General features: G+C 44.0%; 2 protein-coding genes across 4 annotated transcripts; one reads left to right on the forward strand and one right to left on the reverse strand.

Annotated features, from left to right (window-relative positions):
* The first annotated feature begins 3,370 nt into the window (after positions 1 to 3,370).
* LOC136522893 (non-specific lipid transfer protein GPI-anchored 7-like) lies at positions 3,371 to 4,854 on the forward strand. 2 transcript variants are annotated; one of them, XM_066516691.1, is made up of 3 exons: positions 3,371 to 3,914; positions 4,236 to 4,304; positions 4,548 to 4,854. In XM_066516691.1, exons 1-3 carry the CDS (start codon positions 3,551 to 3,553, stop codon positions 4,652 to 4,654), a joined length of 540 nt encoding a protein of 179 aa, XP_066372788.1. In that variant the 5' UTR covers positions 3,371 to 3,550; the 3' UTR covers positions 4,655 to 4,854. The 2 variants fall into 2 exon arrangements, with proteins under 2 accessions (XP_066372788.1, XP_066372789.1); XM_066516692.1 differs by having other exon boundaries at positions 3,381 to 3,914; positions 4,239 to 4,304.
* Positions 4,855 to 6,712: 1,858 nt separating this feature from the next.
* On the reverse strand, positions 6,713 to 12,124 carry LOC136521198 (protein kri1-like). Of its 2 annotated transcripts, XR_010775504.1 has the most exons (4): positions 9,888 to 12,124; positions 8,803 to 8,975; positions 8,201 to 8,403; positions 6,713 to 7,571 (listed from the first exon to the last, which is right to left on the reverse strand). XR_010775504.1 is itself a non-coding variant. In XM_066514906.1 (1 exon), exon 1 carries the CDS (start codon positions 12,013 to 12,015, stop codon positions 10,090 to 10,092), a length of 1,926 nt encoding a protein of 641 aa, XP_066371003.1. In that variant the 5' UTR covers positions 12,016 to 12,124; the 3' UTR covers positions 9,873 to 10,089. The 2 variants fall into 2 exon arrangements, 1 of the variants encoding a protein (XP_066371003.1); XM_066514906.1 differs by lacking the exons at positions 6,713 to 7,571; positions 8,201 to 8,403; positions 8,803 to 8,975 and having other exon boundaries at positions 9,873 to 12,124.
* Positions 12,125 to 17,097: the final 4,973 nt, after the last annotated feature.

Below are 17,097 nucleotides of genomic sequence, written 5' to 3' on the forward strand. Positions count from 1 at the left end.
CCATACCAGAGTCAACAAACTAAGTTATACAAGAATAAACATGCATGAATTAGGTCCTAGAGGTACCCCTACCCTCCCACATTGCAGTACAGATGGCATCCCTCCTAGTGGACATGACATTAGAGTATTGAGACAACAGCTTATGGACAGGCTGAGAATCAGGCTGGTTTGGTGGCAACCAGTACTCTGGTGGCACTACTTGGTCCATGCCAAAGTCTAGAATCCAGTTGTGAAGAATGCAACAAGCTAGCACAAGCTTGACTTGTGTCTTGTAAGGGTGGAATGGCTTGTTATCTAGAATACAAAACCTGTTCTTTAAAGCCCCAAAAGCCCTCTCAACTGTGACCCTAGGTGAGGAGTGTCTCAAGTTGAACAATTCCCTTGCATTGGTTGGATGGTTTCTGCTGTCATACTCAGACAGATGGTACCTCACCCCCTATAGGGAGGGAGGAAGCCACTGCGACAGGCATACCCTGCATCTACAAAGGTAGAATTTACCTATAAGTGCACCAAAGATGCTCTTGGTGAATGTGTATGACATGGTAAGGACATAAGTTCAGTGGACAGTTGGTTTCAGTTACCTTCAGGCACAATGAAACCATCATTTCTCTCAATGGCATCAGCAAGGATGAGGGCATTATGTGCTGAGCCCTCCCATCTAGCCAGTACATAAGTGAACTTGAGGTCAAAGTTCACAGTAACCATCACATTTTGTGTGGGGTTTGATTTCCTACCCCTGAAAGCCTATTGCATGTGTCTAGGCATCCTTGCCAACACATGGGTGCCATCAATGGCACCAATACAGTCATAAAAAAGGTGTAAGTGGGATAAGTGCATTGGTTGATACTTATAGTGAGTTATGGCTTAACAGTTAAAGTGACAAATACCTGCATGTAAGGGTTCCATCTATGGCTCCCAAGCATCTTTGGATGTATGCCAGGTGTAGGAGGCTTAATCATTTCACTTCTAAGCTCACCAACAGCATACAAAACTTGGTGGAAGTGCCTATGGATAGTCTCAATTGACCTCCTAAAGGATTGGTGAACCATCCTAAATCTTTGGTTGTGTCCAACTACATAGACGAACATAGCAACCTGCTCCTCAACTGTGCATCCAGCTTTTTCTGGTAAAAGCCCCCTATTTCTAAACAAGTTACACAAAGTATAAAAGGGAGCTCTGGTCATCCTTAACATGGGCAGACACTCTGAATCTGTGGAGTTGTAAATGCCTTACAGGGTCTGCTTCCTATGTTGCTCAGCATCACTCCTAAGATGATACAACAGTGGGTCTGGTTCAGGCCTAGACCTCCTAAGCCTAGTGATAACATAAGACACCATAACAACTACCAAGGCAACAACTTGATTGGCCATCAGCTCACGGTTTTGGGCCGGATCCATCTACATGCATGAACATTCAAGACAAACACAGTTCAATTGACCCTGGCTAGCCTCAACATGGATGTGTAATTATTCAACAACAAAAGTAGGCACGACTGCATGATAGAACATGCCTCCCAGTGCAATGGACATCATCATCGACCATAATAACAGGTAAACAAACAACATGAAACCATAATGAAGTAAGAACAGCATCAATAGTTCAAAGCAAACCCTAAATCCAACATCGCATAACAAAGCAACCAGCACCAAAAGCTTAGATAAGCCGCAAAGACAGCACCTGGTAAGCGAGTGTTACGTTGGGGCCGGGCGGGCCTCCCTCTTCTGTATGCTGAATTGCTGAACGCTGATGAGAACAGAAAACCGGAAGTGTCCCCTTCAGTTCAACTTCAACCCATTGCATGCCCCTACGTTTGTGGTTGGGTCTGAACGGGGGTTTCGCGTTAATTTGCTGAAGAATAGACACGCACGTGATGGTGAATGCATGGTCTATGCTAGCAGGGCAGTGCGTCCCGCGTCCGTACGTACACTACTACTGCTGGTTGGTGCGATGCTTCATTGCTTGCTTCAACGAACACTGCTCCTAGCTGCTGGCCGGCTGGCCGCTGCTTGTGGAATTTGGGGTAGGCCACCTCCCTCAAGCCAGCCATTATCTTAATGGGAGATCGATGGACATATATCACCGTATACGTTAACGTCTGTCTGCCTATCTTTTTCTTTCTTTTTCTCTTTTTTGTTTTTGAGGAAATCATATCTGCAGGGTAATCTTTATGGGCAAACCACAGAGACTCCGATAGCAGAAGGCTCGTATATAGCACGAGGAGGCACGTATGTACGTAGCGAGTCATAAACCCACAATTATTCGTAACAATGATACCTGCAATACTATCATGTTAACTGCATGCTCGAGCCATGTGCGTGTGAATGGCCGACAGGCCGTCCGGACGGATATGCCGGCCGGGCCGCCTCCGATCAAGGTCAATCGTGGATCTCCTTCCCATTCCCGGACGGTCCGTCCTAGTATTGTCATAGCCCAAACCCAAAGGCAACAATGGAGCCCGTTATGACGGCAGGGAACTTCTTTGTCAATTTTATAACTCATCATGCTTTGTTGGTAATTGTCTTACGTTCCATGCAGTATTTTTTTTCTAGATTTATATGCGAGTTCATGAATGGCGTCATTTTGGACCTCTTTGGAACATAAAAGGATTGTTGCAAGTTTATAGAATTTTTTCTTATGTGGTCCTTTGGTACAAATCTACCCAAAAAAAATCTGTGGAAATTTTAGGGGGGAAATCTACTATCAGGTCTAACCTCTTGGAAACTTTCCTTTGTGTCGATCTGTCTTTCTAATTCCTATATATATATCTGTTGCGTATCTAGGACTTTCTTGTATTTCCATTTCCTATAGGACTGCAAATAACTTGCAATTCCTATTCATGTGTTTTAGATATGCCACGTTTCTGATTAAAAAAAAGAAGAAGAAGAGATATGCCACGTTCCAAAAAGGCCCTTAACGTGTCGGTCCATTCAGGCTTTATGTGCCCATACACAGAAGTATGATTGGGTGCGGTGAATGAATGATTGTGTTTGCGTGTATGTGTGACGACATGTGTCTGTGATTTAGACAAGGAAAAAAAAAAACGGACCCAGGGGAATACGAAGAGCCGATAGCGCCGTTGTAAGTGTAACGTGCTTGTAGTTGGCACATGAACGTACATACGCAGCGCAATTCACTGGCCAGCATCACACGAGTCTTCCACGTGAGTTCACGCCTTGGCTGTCGACGTGCCGCGCGTACGAGGCCGCGACACGCTTGGCACTGGACGGCTGGATTACGTTCTGCTCGACCGGCCCACCGCATCCAACCACTCACTGGAGCGGGGGGCGGGGGCGTGCGTGCGCCAGGCCAGCCATGCGGGCGGGCGGCCGCAGCCCCGGACAGACAGCGCAAGATTCCGGCCCACGGGCGTCCCGCCAACCACCCGCCCGTCGTCGCATCCCCGCGCCTCGCTGGCACGCCACCAACCGGCCGGCGGACCCGAGGCCACAGCCGACCGCACCGCCATAAACTCCCACCCGCATCTCGCGCACCCCGCCCGCAGCACCGATCACTCCCTCAGTGTCACTCGCCTAGCTGCACAGAGCACACGATGCAGCAGAGCACCGCCCGTCTCCTGGCCGCCGCCGCGGCCGTGGCCGTGGCCTGCCTAGCGCTGGCTCCATCCGCGTACGCGCAGGGGACGTCCGGCTCCGGCTCCGGCTCCGGGGCGGTGCCGTCGTGCGCGGCGAAGCTGGTGCCGTGCGCGGGGTACCTCAACTCCACGTCCACGGCGGCGCCCGCAGCGGCCTGCTGCGGCCCGCTCAGGGAGGCGGCGGCCAACGAGACGGCGTGCCTGTGCGCCATGCTGCTCAACAGGGCCGCACTGCAGGCGTTCGGCGTGGCGCCCGAGCAGGGCCTGATCCTCGCCAGGCGATGCAACGTCACCACCGACGCCTCTGCCTGCGCCGCCGGAGGTAAGCTAGCTAGAGCACCATATGATAGAATGAGTATCTTTCCCACAAGTACATTACGGTAAGAAATCTTTGTAAGTACAAAACAAAACTCGATGTGGAGAGAGATTCGGATCTCATTGGGCTGTTACTAGCAAAATCATAACCTGTCATCGTGTGATAGATCTCTGCAGCTCATCTAATCACATCTCAGATGATAAGTTCGTGTCAATAGTTAATCAATACATAATTAAGTTCGTGTCACTAGTTAATTAATACATAATTACATATAGTTGTACACTGTGATGGTGCTGAACCTGAATGACGTCGATCTCATTTTTCTAGCAGGCGCAGCCACTAGCGGCAGTACTGCTGCATCTTCAGCTTCCACTGGTAGCGCTTCTTCTTCTTCAGGTACTGCTGTCACTTCACAGCTAACTGCTACTACTACACACAGTTACCTAAAGAGAGGTTCAATGCTTGATTCAAATGACATTAACGATAGATTACAGTTTCTTCACAGCATAGATTTTTTTTTTCATACTCCAATCTTCTCTTTTCTGATAAAAAAAAGAATACAAAGATATTAGTCCAATCGTACCTGATTTTGGCTATTCCAGTCTTACCTGAATTTTGTGCTGCTGTTCACTTGCTCAGTGACCAAACCAACAGCCAACGGAGGCAGCGTGGCGCGTCGCCTGAGCATGACTGGCGCTTCGTCCTTGGTAGGCTTCAGTTTCATCTGGTGGATGATCATGGCGTAGGAGTATCTGCCATGGCACCGGCAATTTTCTTTTCTTTGGTGGATTCAGATTTATAATTACTGTTGAGTACCAATCACCAGGTTATTGTTTCTTTTTGCATATATACGCCCTGCTGTACCATTGCTGTTGTGAGCAAAACAAGAGAAAATTGTCAAGAATGATGAAAAGAACCGGAAGGGAAACGTACATGTTTCGACATTTTCAGCAACGCATCCTGATAGTAGTGATGACAAAATCTTGAAGAGATCGTGACATGCGACAGCTATACATAGCCAATAAACAAACTGAACTACATCTTGTTAAGTTTAGAAATGTGAAAACCATATGAATATATTTGTCTTGAAATATACTTTTAGAAAAAATATACATATATCACTTTTCAATAAATATTTTTATAAAAACAAGAAGTCAAAGTTATGCTTTGGAGACCGTGTCGCTGTCCAAAACGATATCTTTTAGGAATATGTTTATTGTTAAACAACACAAGGAGAGTATCAGCTATGGACTAGTAATTTGCGTGCGCCCATACGCGTGTGATAACATTTTAATTTAATGAAACTGACTCTCTCAGTTGTAGATTTCATTTCACTGTTTTCAAGACAAACAAAACTGACTCTTTCAGTTGGAGATTTCATTTCACTGTTTCCAAGACAAGCTGAAGCAGTTAATCTATGCAAGATGTCGTGATCCAATATGTCATATAAACTATGTGGCCGATTAAAATTATATCTGAATGAAATTATACTCGATCTCCTATATATACATAAGGTCAAAGCAAGGCTTCACATGTCAAGGAAGCTTTCACACAAGCATCAGGTTCACACACTAAGCATTCAAACGTGTGAGATCACAAGCAGCACCTCTGCAGATTCACACTGCATGCAGAAAAAGGACAGAGATAGAATATGCACACAGTCACACAGACAAGGACCAAAATGAACAGACACAACATGTCACTGCAAAGTTTCAGATAAGGATCATAGTCTCAGGTTCATATACAACTGTGTCAGGTTCAGAACTGAGATTAATTAAACATAACTGAGATTAACTGGAGATGACTCATGACCAACTATTGTCCTGCACAAATGTACTCACAGGTGCACAGAAGCATCAAATTCACACCAAACAACTCACACATGCCAGGTAACTATTGTCCTGCACAAATGTAGTGAAATAGGACATGTCAGTAAGCATTGCTATCTGAATTTGCAGGGTGTCTAGCCTGTTCTCAAAGGACCCAAGTAATGAAATAAGATTAACTGTTTTATGCTAACATTGCACTTCTCGCTACAAAAATGGCTTCATGCAGAGTTGTAGACCATCCTCTCAAACATAGAACTACTCGGTACCCAAAAACATGATTGTGCTACTGCAATTCATTAAACAGATCCTGGTAGCTAAGTAACATAAGCTGGTTAAATTGATTAAAAACATAAGGATGTGACAACATGTATACATCTCTTACAGGCAAGCACAAATGGATTTTTATGCACCACTCTGCATAAAGATTCAGCTCAAATGTATGTGGCAGCCTACCAACACTATTTCTCAATTAATCATCCACCCTGATGCTAGCCACAATTCAAACAGGGTTCAGTAGTTTACTACATGATTTCCTATAGCCATTTAGTAGTTGGTTCAGTAATTTAAGAATACAACAAACAGGGTAGAGCGGATCTGTAGGTAGAGCAGATCTGTAAAATAGAAAGAAAAAAAATAACAGTGCAAATTCATTACACAGCCGGAATTCCTTTCAGTTATTTGCAAATCTGTAAAAATTTTCAACTTGATACAAGATGATCTAACACATATTAGAAACTTCCTCAAATAAACGTACATTCAATCTCACAAGATTTGGGGATTTCTATCCTACTCATACAGGAAAAGACATGCTGTAAGCATCACCAAATGGACATGCAAACAGAAAAGACAATTTAATTTTGCACTTTAATTTGGGGATTCAATCTCGCACTTTAATTTTTTTTTACGGCAAAAACTTTGGGGTAGGTCCCCACAGTGTCAAGAACTTTTTATAAATTTTAAAGAGGTTCCAAGAAACTTACATAGGGAATTAACTGAAAGCATCTAACCAAAAGCAAAAAGCTGACCTAAGGTCAGCCTTGAATCTAACCGACTGTACAAGGCATTGATTTTTGAAATTACAAAGCCATGTGGCATGACTCGGCACTCTTCTTTCAAACACTTTATCATTTCACATTTTTCATATTTCCCATGCAGCTATCATCGAAGCTTCAGTGAAGAAACTGTGTCCATGCGCCTGCCTGGCTTGAATCGATCCTGGAGGTTTAGTGAATGATCCCAAACAAAGTTAAGTGAAGCCCAACACTGGTTTGCAAAGGGGCAGGTGAAAAATAAGTGCTCAATAGTTTCCTCTGCCCTAGTCTCACACATAACACAGAAATCATCATCATGGACGTCAAGATGTCTTCCCTGATCTCGCACTTTAATTTTGCAAACAGAAAAGACAAGCTGTAAGCATCACCAAATGGATTAGTGTTGTTTCACATGTATGATGTATATGAATCTGCAGCCATGACAGTTTGAAGACAAGGAGATGAAAATCATCACGGAGTATATAAGAATTAGGCACCTTCAGTAACACACAATACAACCAAGGTAATAAGCAAGGGCTAGCTTATATATGGCTAACATATATGAGAGACAGGTAAATTCGAAAAGGTGCTCCAGCAACAACATATTTTTTCCTTGAAAGGACACCAATGTAAATCAATGAACCAATATCCTTTACTGCTCAAAGGGTAGGGATCAATTAAAAAAGAAATGAGGCAAAAGGGGAGGGATGGCATTTGTGCAGGAGCTTAAACAAACCAGGAAGATAGAAAAGTCCTTTGCTCCCCCAGGTGTTTCATCTGCACAAGGCCTACAGCACATTGAGCTGCAGAAATGAATCATTAGATCCATTGCAATAATAGAGAAAGTAAAACCGTGGTAACTAAGTGACAGGAATAAGGACATCAATAATATATAGTTTTGAAACCAAGCTGAGAACAAAAAAAAATGGTTAGAATATGAAGTGCAACATAATATTACAGGGATTAAACAGGATGGACAGGATACCTTAAAGTGTTTGAGAATCTTAAGGTAAGAGGCAGAGAATTGATAGTTATAGACACCATGCTAATAGCATCCATGCTAATCATATGGCTCAGAACACAGGTACTACAAACACATCATAAAAGGTAACCTAATAGCATCCATGCTAATCGTATGGCTAAAAAGAACTCGAATCATGACATAAACAGGCATCTTGATATATCCATGTAATGAGCAGCAATAAGAGAGGCATGTAAGATAAGTCAAGCGCAGGGCATCTGGACATGCCACACCAAAAGATGAGTAAAAAGTGGACCAACCAGACAACCCTTTAAATTTAAATTCAGTTAATGTGTTTCTCCTAGACCTAAAAAATAGAACATTATGGAAAGCAAGTGGAATTTATCTGCACAACTACCACAAATGATTAGTGCTACTAGAATGTATTTTAATTTTTCTTGCAGTATGTACCTGAAAATATCAGTTTGAGAACGATGGAAAGACTCGTGAGCTTACTGTACCACCTTCAGAACCAACAGCACTGAACATTCTCACTATGCAACCACCCTTGTTTGCAGCAATATCTCAGTGAAGCTTGTATAAAAAAATGTTAGGCATGGGGATCCAGCCACAGGAGCACCGGATCGGGACACTCCGCTGGTGGGATAGACAGTCTAGTAAATGGGATGAAAAAAATAGAAGAATTAGGCACACTTTATTGTTTGTCGTAAAGCAATGGAAAATTCAAAGTGTCAAACCAACCACACGAGATATGCATATCTATCAAAACGAATTAAGTATTCTGAGTGACTGGATTATTGAACAGGGCATCACCATCTTGCTGCTGGGGTACCTTGCTCTCTCTCATGTTATCCCCATCTAAAGAGAGTTGCAATCTATACATACACATGTCATTTTCTTTCACATTTAAATTATCCGATTCCTATCAAACACCAATGTTTTTCCTTTTTAACCAGTCAATTACTTAAAAAAATTATAGCAGCACAAAATAGAGGTTACTGATAATGGAGGAAGGAGAAAAAAAATGGTTGAGATGAAAGGCATGAATATACCTTATAGACTGGAGTACAATGCAACTCCCTCCAGATGCACAATTCGTTAGGTACCCAGCAGGCAAGCATAGTAGCTGTGAAACTCAAGTCAGTGTATTGTTGGGCAGTCACAGAATCAGCAGCTAACAGAGTGCATCTTTTGAAGCCTGTCACTTTGCATCCGGATGTAGAATCTGCATTCCAACAGAAAATAAGCTTACGCTTAGCAAGAACAAAACAAACAATTGACTATACATAAAACACAAACTGCTGAAAAGTTGGATATTTGGAGGTAATTCTTGGTCCTGAGTAATTTGGATGTAATAAGGAGGTAACGTTTGGTCACGGGTAATTTGGAAAAATACTAATAGTTCTCTTGGTGAAATAAGTCAGTGAACAATCAACAATAACGATATTGCTCCACAGTATACAATTTTATTATTTCTCTTGAAAAAGTGCCAGGTCAAGTTCAAGACATTCAGCTCACAATAGCAATGAATCAATCAACCAACCAACATGGTGTGTTTTGCTTTGCATACTTCAACTATAAAGATCGACCTAAACCCTAAACCCAAATTACTGGGAGGTCATTCATAGATCGAATTAAGACTGGTTACTTCAAATTTAGTCTATTCAACACACTTCTTAGTTACAAACTTGAAGTTAATCGTATAAAAGAATACCTTTATCCCATGGAGTACTGCCACATAACTCAAGGCTAAAATAATAGAAAATTTATTTTTAGGTTTTAGACCAAATGTTTCAGTGTTTTTAGGTTGAGTGTTCTAATATACTAACAACATATTATCAAACTGGCTTTTCTGAATATGAAAAGTTGCTATACTTTGAATGGCTACTTGCAATATGCAATATTGCCATATTTCTCTCTGGATGAAATATTATAATTACCTAGATGCATTGAAATGGCACATATTTATTCACAATAATAGTGACATTATTATGAGGCAAGTGCAACAGGGATATGAGATCATATTCCAATTCATCACCAGGATAAGTGGATAACCTGACCATCCACGAAAGAAACAAGAAAAATTAAAAGCAAAGTAATACAAAACAGAGTATACAGCGAATTGCAGGGAAATTACATTATATATGGTCCACGAAAGGAGGTGCACAACACAATGTCTGCAAAATTCTCAGAGAAACAGATGTTTCTACTAGGACAACACTAGTTTTGCATCTCCCAAAATAGAAGCAAGGACTGCTAAACCTAAGACTTTCACTGCTCCATAATGCATAAAAAGAACAGCAAAATTCCCCAGATGTACTTTGATGAATCTCAAAAAGTCAATGGCTCTTGTGACGCTTCAAATTTGTCTTTCCAAATGCCGCTAATCGATCATCGGATATCTTTAGGTCAGCCTTACGACGCTTCCTTCTTTCACTTCTGGTAGTCTTTTTCTTGTCATCTGTTGACTCTTGCCCATTTGTCAGCCTGTCTTTCTCTGTTTTTGAAGAACTTGGGCCGCCTTCCTCAGACCTAGATTTCTTGCCAGATTTGTCCTTCTTCCCTTCCTTCTTCTGGCCTCCAAGGATAAAATCCTTGCTCTGCCTCTTATGATGTGTAACCTTCCATTCATCCTCTCTGTAAGGAGCTAGCTTCTTAATGGAAACATACTGGTTCAAATCCTTGTCATCTACTGCCAATATATCATAGGCACTCAGACCAAAACTGTTGGGCTTAACCTGTTTATACTTGAACCGAGTCTTGATATCTCCAATAGTGTCCTCATAGTCTAACTTGTAGTACTCTTCCATCTCTTTCTCAAGCTCCACCTTGTCTTTGAGAGAGATCTTCCCATTTGCACCTTTCGCATCAGTGGCAGTAGACTCTTCCTTTGACTGGTCACTAGCCCAGCACTTAGGAAGCCCAAGCAATTCGTCTTCTTTGTCAAAATCCGGCTTCTCCTCACCACCACTTCCAAACTCAGGATCAACATCATCAGCCTCATAGTAACTGTCATCAAACATCTCCTGCATTTTCTTGTCATAATCCTCTGGATCAAAATCCTCCTCCAAGTCATCAGCACCAAGCTTACAAGCAGCATCACCTCCAATCCCAGCAATCATTCGGATCCTCTCAAGCTTCTCTGCAATCTCTTTTTTCTTCAAATTCTTGAGATGCTTCAGCTCCTCTGCCTGCTCTTGCTTAATACGGGCCATCCTCTCCTCTTTGCTCTTGCGCTGCTGCTTCCTGCTGCTCTCCTTCTTCCTCACCGACCCCTCAACAACTCTTGAATGTCCCATTACCCGGTCTGCCACCACTGCCCCTGATGCCATGGCCTCCTCATGCCGGTAATTATAACCATGTTCATATTCTTCCTGAATCTCGAGCTCCTCCTCATCTGACAATTCCTGGATATCATCCAGATAGGACTTCCTCTTCTCTGCCTCAAGGTACGGCCTCTTAAGGAAAAATTCCTTCAAGAACTTCTCGTTCTCATCCAGCTCCTCATCCTTCCCAAAGACCTCACCAGCAAGCTCCTTGGTCTGCTTCTCCTCCTCGTCCTCTTCCGCTTCGTCATCAGCCCCTGCTCTAGCCTTGGGCTTCACCTGGAACAAATCATCATCGTCGTCGTCGCCATCGCCTAATACTTCTTTCTGTGCCTCAAGGAAAGCCTCCAATCCCTTCTTCTGCTGCTCGTCATAGGCGATCCTCTCGAACTTGCTGCTGCTCCGGCTGGACTGCGCTGCGAACTCGGGGCCCTCCTCGAGCAGGTGGCGGGCATTGACGTCCTTGAGGTACAGAGGCTTCTCCTTCTTGGCTTTTTTCTTCTCCTGCTTGGACTCTTCTTCCTTCTCGGCGTCCTCAGCTTCTTCGCCGCCCTCCTCCTCCGACTCCGAGTAGACCTTGGCGTCCTTGTCGAGGATGCGGGGGTCGCCGCTGCGGATGCGGCGGATCACCTCGAACACGCGGCGGTCGACGAGGCGCGAAGTAATGGTGGCCTCCTCGTCCTCCTCCTCAGACGACTCGGACTCCGACTCCAACTCGTCGTCGTCAGAGGCGGGGACCAGGCCCTGCTTCCTGCGCTCCTCGAGGCGCTGCAGCGCCTCCCGCCGCTTGTTGTGCTCGAAGCGGCGCGCATACTCCTCGTTGATCTGGATCTTGGAGAGGTCCTCCTCCCCGCCGTCGGAGTCCTCGTCGGACCCCGCGAGAATGTCCACCGGTTTCTTCTCCATCTCCTTCTCCTTCGATTTCTTCCCCTTCTCCATTCTCTCCAGCGACCCCCTCAGCAGCGCCAGCGGAAGGAGGGTGGCAAGCAAGGACTGGAGGCCACAAGGCGGCGGCAACGGCGGCGTCAGCGGCGTGCCAGGATGCTTGGGTTAGGGTTTATCGGTGGAAGCGATACGGGCTGGGGCTAGGCTGGTATATCACCATATCGGGGGCGCGCAAATAAACTGGGCTGGGCCTCATAGAATGGGTCGACCCATGGGCTGAGAGTACTCCAGAAGCCCAGGTGTAGCAGACACTTGGGAGCCTCGGTGATTATTAGGCCCTTTGGCAGGGCTCCGGCCGGCTCCGGCTGCTGCACTGTAGCCGGATGTCGGTCTCTGGGCGGTCGACAGGTGCCTATAGGAGCTGAAGCCGTGGAGCCGGAAAAACGAGCTTCTCCAGCTCCGGTTGTGTGGAGAGGAAAGAAGGAGAGAGAAAAACGGCTCCGGTGAACAGTAACCAGGTGTAGGCGGGAGCCGGAGCCACCGGAGCCCTGCCAAAGAGGCCCTTAGTCATGGTCACGAGATCATTTCCTGTAGTTAACACCTTTCTGACCGGTGTATGACAATTTTGCACAGCAGTGGCGCCCCAGTGCTTCTAGAGGAAGCAGAGACTTCTTGGTTTATATAGGTAGAAGCTTCTTTTTCTCACAAGTCACAAGCCCCTTTTCTTTCAACAGGATTCAAAGTTTTGTTTTTTAAAACACATGACGTCACAAGATGTTTGACGTTGATGATGCCAGGCACTTGCTCCTTTTCACTGTCAATGAGAAGCGAAAACACCGCTCCATTTGGATGCGCCGAGACCGAGGAAATTTTGTCACCTTGCTGTATAGGAAATGAACATAGAGCGGGCGGTTAAGCCCCAAGGGTGGCAGCTGGCCGGCCAGGGTTCAATCCCTGGCTCCTACAATGGCCTCCAAAGAAGCCCGGGTCAAGTGGCCCTTTTCCAAAAAAAAAAAAAAGAAAACATAGCTAATAGCTCCTTGATAGAAGACGTTGCCATGTAGGCTCCACTCCCACTCCTTTTCGTCTTTATTATCAAGTAAGTTATAAGTAATAGTTCTTTCTTTTAATAAATCTTCCCAGGTAGTAGTAATGAATCAAGAGACTTGAGAGCCTTGGTGATTAGTCATAGTCACGAGATCATTTCCTGTAGTTAACACCTTTCTGACCGGTGCATGACAATTTTGCACAGGGCTGCTTCTAGAGGAAGCAGAGACTTCTTGATTTATAGAAACTTATTTTCCTCGTCAGCCCATTTTGTTCATCAGAATTCAAAGTTTTCTGCCCTATCCTTTTTCTATAGATAGAAAAAGTTGAAGACCCGAGATGAGTTTTTTTTTTTTTTTTTGGTTCTAGCACCGCTGCGTACATCACACAAGGACATGTTTTAATTAGCACCAGCCAGCATCGGCATGCCTAGATCGAGCTACATGGCATATTCAGATACTCACTTTTGCCTGAAAATATATATTCTTCCCTCATGTCTCTGGGAAAAAATGTTTTATTACAAATTCCATCCACTATATATGACCAGGGAACGAGAATCATCGATGAAACCAATCATCCATTTGGGCCCTGAAAAAACTTGGTCTCTCGACCGACTACGGCGTCGAGTCCAATCAACAAGCACGTTGTCTGTACTTAATAAATCCACGAGCGTTTTCAGGATGTTCTGGAGGATGTAGTCGATGAACGGACACGTTACTAGACGCCTCATTGTCCGACACACATTGGCCCGCATAAGGTCGCATGCCTCCGTGGCGGTGGCCGAAGACGACGAAGATGAGGAGGAGTTGACCTGAGACGCCTTCGAAGACAAGGAGGTGGTAGGCAGAGACGTTGTTGACGACGGTGAAAAAGATGAAGAGGAGGTGCAGCGTATGTACTCGTAAACTATTAGCGAAGTTGACGTCGTTGAACGAGACGGTGAGGGCAAGCAGGACGCGACGACAGGTGTGGCAACGGTGACGGAGATCATCCGTGACAACGGAGTGCACTTGTGTAGCTTCATGGCCGCGAGGGGTGTACGCAAACGCAAATGACGAGAAAAAAAAAACAAATCCTCGCGGACGGACACTCCAACATGAAAAAAGGACAAGGATGTACAGTGTAGATGGAAAGATAACGTGGTTCCATATATATAAAAAAGGAAATTTAGAAATAGTTTAGGGTCGCCCATATAAATTTGTGTATTAGTTTTTTAATACTTTGTGAAAATAATCAAATTTATCATCGTAGATGCGCGTGAGTAAAAATATGGCCCCTGTGTAACGCACGGGTATATATCTAGTAAAGCATAAATAGATGGAGCAATTTTTTTGAAAAAGGTAGCATTATATATTATCTTAACATATCGTTACAAAAGGAGGGTCTGAATTGCATCCGGAGCCTCATTACACCAAACTGAACCAGAGAACTTTTCAGCTAGCCTAGCCTTTACATGAGCTGCCTCATTGCAACTTCTCTAAACGTACATGAAAGAGACAGAAACTTCACGTCCTAAGTTTTTGACATCACACACAATGGCTCCAACATGAGATCTATCTAGATGCGGCGATTGTATTTTTTTGATGATGTCTTGACAGTCAGAAGCCACGATGATATGCTGAAGATTTCGTTCTTTTGCAAACAAAACACCACATCGAATTGCTAAAATTTCAGCCAACTCAGGATCTTCAACTCTGTGCATCTTCTTACAAAATGCCATTTTGAAATCCTCAAGATGATCACGAATCACTCCACCTATTCCGATTCGAGATGGATCTTTAAAGGTGGCTGCATCTACATTAAGCATCACCCAGCCATCCGTTGGTGGAGTCCATTTAGGGGCCAAGCAATTAGACTCGCACCTGTGGGGGCAGATTCTTTTATAGAGTGCATCAATACCATCTCTATGTAAGCTTTTGTTCGTTCAGCAATGGAATGAGGATGTAACATTTTCTCTCCATTCCTAACTGCATTTCTTGCCTCCCAAATGTGCCACACAGTAATTGTAAAATGCAGTGGCTTCATCATCCTTTGCACTATCTAAAAAAATCAAAAAGTCATTGTTTGATGTGTAGAAAAGCATGAGGCTTGCAATTTATAACAAAACAGTTTCTAATTTGACGCCATACCTCTTAAGCATATTGGCACATTAAAATGGCATGCTCCACTATTTCTTCTCTTCCACAATAGCAACAAGCATCAGATGCAGGAACATGTCTATACTTTAGTTGTGCTCCTGTTGGCAAACAATCATGAGTCATTCTCCATAGGATTATTTTTATTTTTGGTGGTGCTTTAATTGCCCATAGTCGCTTCCATAATTTAGATGTCTTATGTTGATCTGAAGATTCACCTCTGCCATTTTCACTTAAAAAGTGATGAAGGCTTTCCAATCTTGTGAGTGAGTATGCTGATTTGACAGTATATATTTCTGATTTGGTGAGTCCAAGATGGAAAGTCTTCACATGAAGTATAGCATAATGGTATGTGTAGGATCTTTTCAGCATCATCTTCACTGAAATATGATCAGACAATTGTGGTAGAACAGCCCAAAATAGCACACTTACGGAGGCGCTCGTCTTCCACCAGACACTAAGCACCCCGAAAGCAAGCTACATCGGGGGGTATCCATCAGGCACACCCCAAGGGAGAACCCGAAAGATCCATATTTTTCCCAAGGATCCAATAATGAGAATAAGTTACAATACTTGTCCATTTCATACATCAGAGTTTCTTAAAAAGTTCATTATTATAATACCAAATATCAGAGTGCGAAATGATAAACAGTAGAATTTAAAAATAAACATCTAGCGATAGGAACGAGAATTCGTCTGAGCCCACCAGAAGAATCCTCCACACAAAGATACTTCTCATGCATCACCTGCAACAGGGGTAAATAAACTCTGAGTACACAATGTACTCACAAGACTTATCCGACTAGTGGGAATAATTTCTCGACTCCAAGGAATATGAGAAGCTTTATGGTTTGCTGGTTTATTTTAGAAGAAAGCAATATTAATAGTGAGTCCTTATTTATGTTATTATTATCAGCCGTATTAAGTTATCCTCTAGCCAGTCTATATAAGCACATGTTCTACTTTCAAGCAAGGGTTGAGCAATCAGTTCCATTTCTTCTTTCAACTTTTAGTTCTTACTATGGTGCTAAACAGCAGACAAGCCGTACTGGATTTCCTAGTGATTCGCGAATCAATGTGCCCAGCTGGGTGCCCTGAAGACACACGCTTGCCCCAGGCATAAGCAGGACCAACCCATCACTCTCCTGTCCTGTGTGTCTAGGTCCTCGTCCAAACTTGGAGTCCAAGCCCCTACTCCTGAGTCCCGGACTCAGTGTGGTACAAGGACCTCCACCATCTCCGCCTCCAATCAGTTGGTCCGGAAAGAGATGGATCCACGACAAGAGAGCAACAAGCTTTCCCTACGCCCATACCTAAGTATGTGCTCGGGACAATAGATCTGTGACTTGCCTAGAGCCATATGCAACGACCGGTCCTTAATTGGCACAGACAGGGAAAAAAGGTGTAACCGAGCTGTGCCCTGTTGGCCGCAGGACATAACCCTTTACACCCACCAAAACCCAACCATATCCCTGCCCGGTCACCATTTTCCTTTCCACCATTTTATCATGAGTGATCATGTTTATCATCTATTTGTGAGTAACGACAAGTTACTCACGCTACCGATATTCTGAGCATAGCAGCTACTCGACCTGTACTAGTAGGGCTCATGGGTAGATATATTTATGCATGTAGTTTCCATAAAATGCTTGTAACATAAATGCACACCATAGATATATATCCAGTTATTATTCAAAGTAAGGGTTATGCACCGGGGCTTGCCTTGGGTAGGCGCGGTGTCAGCAAAGTCAGCAACTGATGGCTCTAGGACATCCTCCTGCATGAGGATCTCCTCCTCATACTCTTCGACTACTTTGTCGTACTCTTGCTCGCCCGCAGTCACGAACTCTACCAACTCGTTATCTACATGCATGAAATGATGATGCAACACTTAGTAATATAGCAACAACAACTCTTAAAATAAGAATACATCCACCAAGCTACTAAGCTAACT

The sequence above is a fragment of the Miscanthus floridulus genome, chromosome 18 (genome assembly GCF_019320115.1).
Source record: "Miscanthus floridulus cultivar M001 chromosome 18, ASM1932011v1, whole genome shotgun sequence".
Taxonomy (NCBI): Eukaryota; Viridiplantae; Streptophyta; class Magnoliopsida; order Poales; family Poaceae; genus Miscanthus; species Miscanthus floridulus.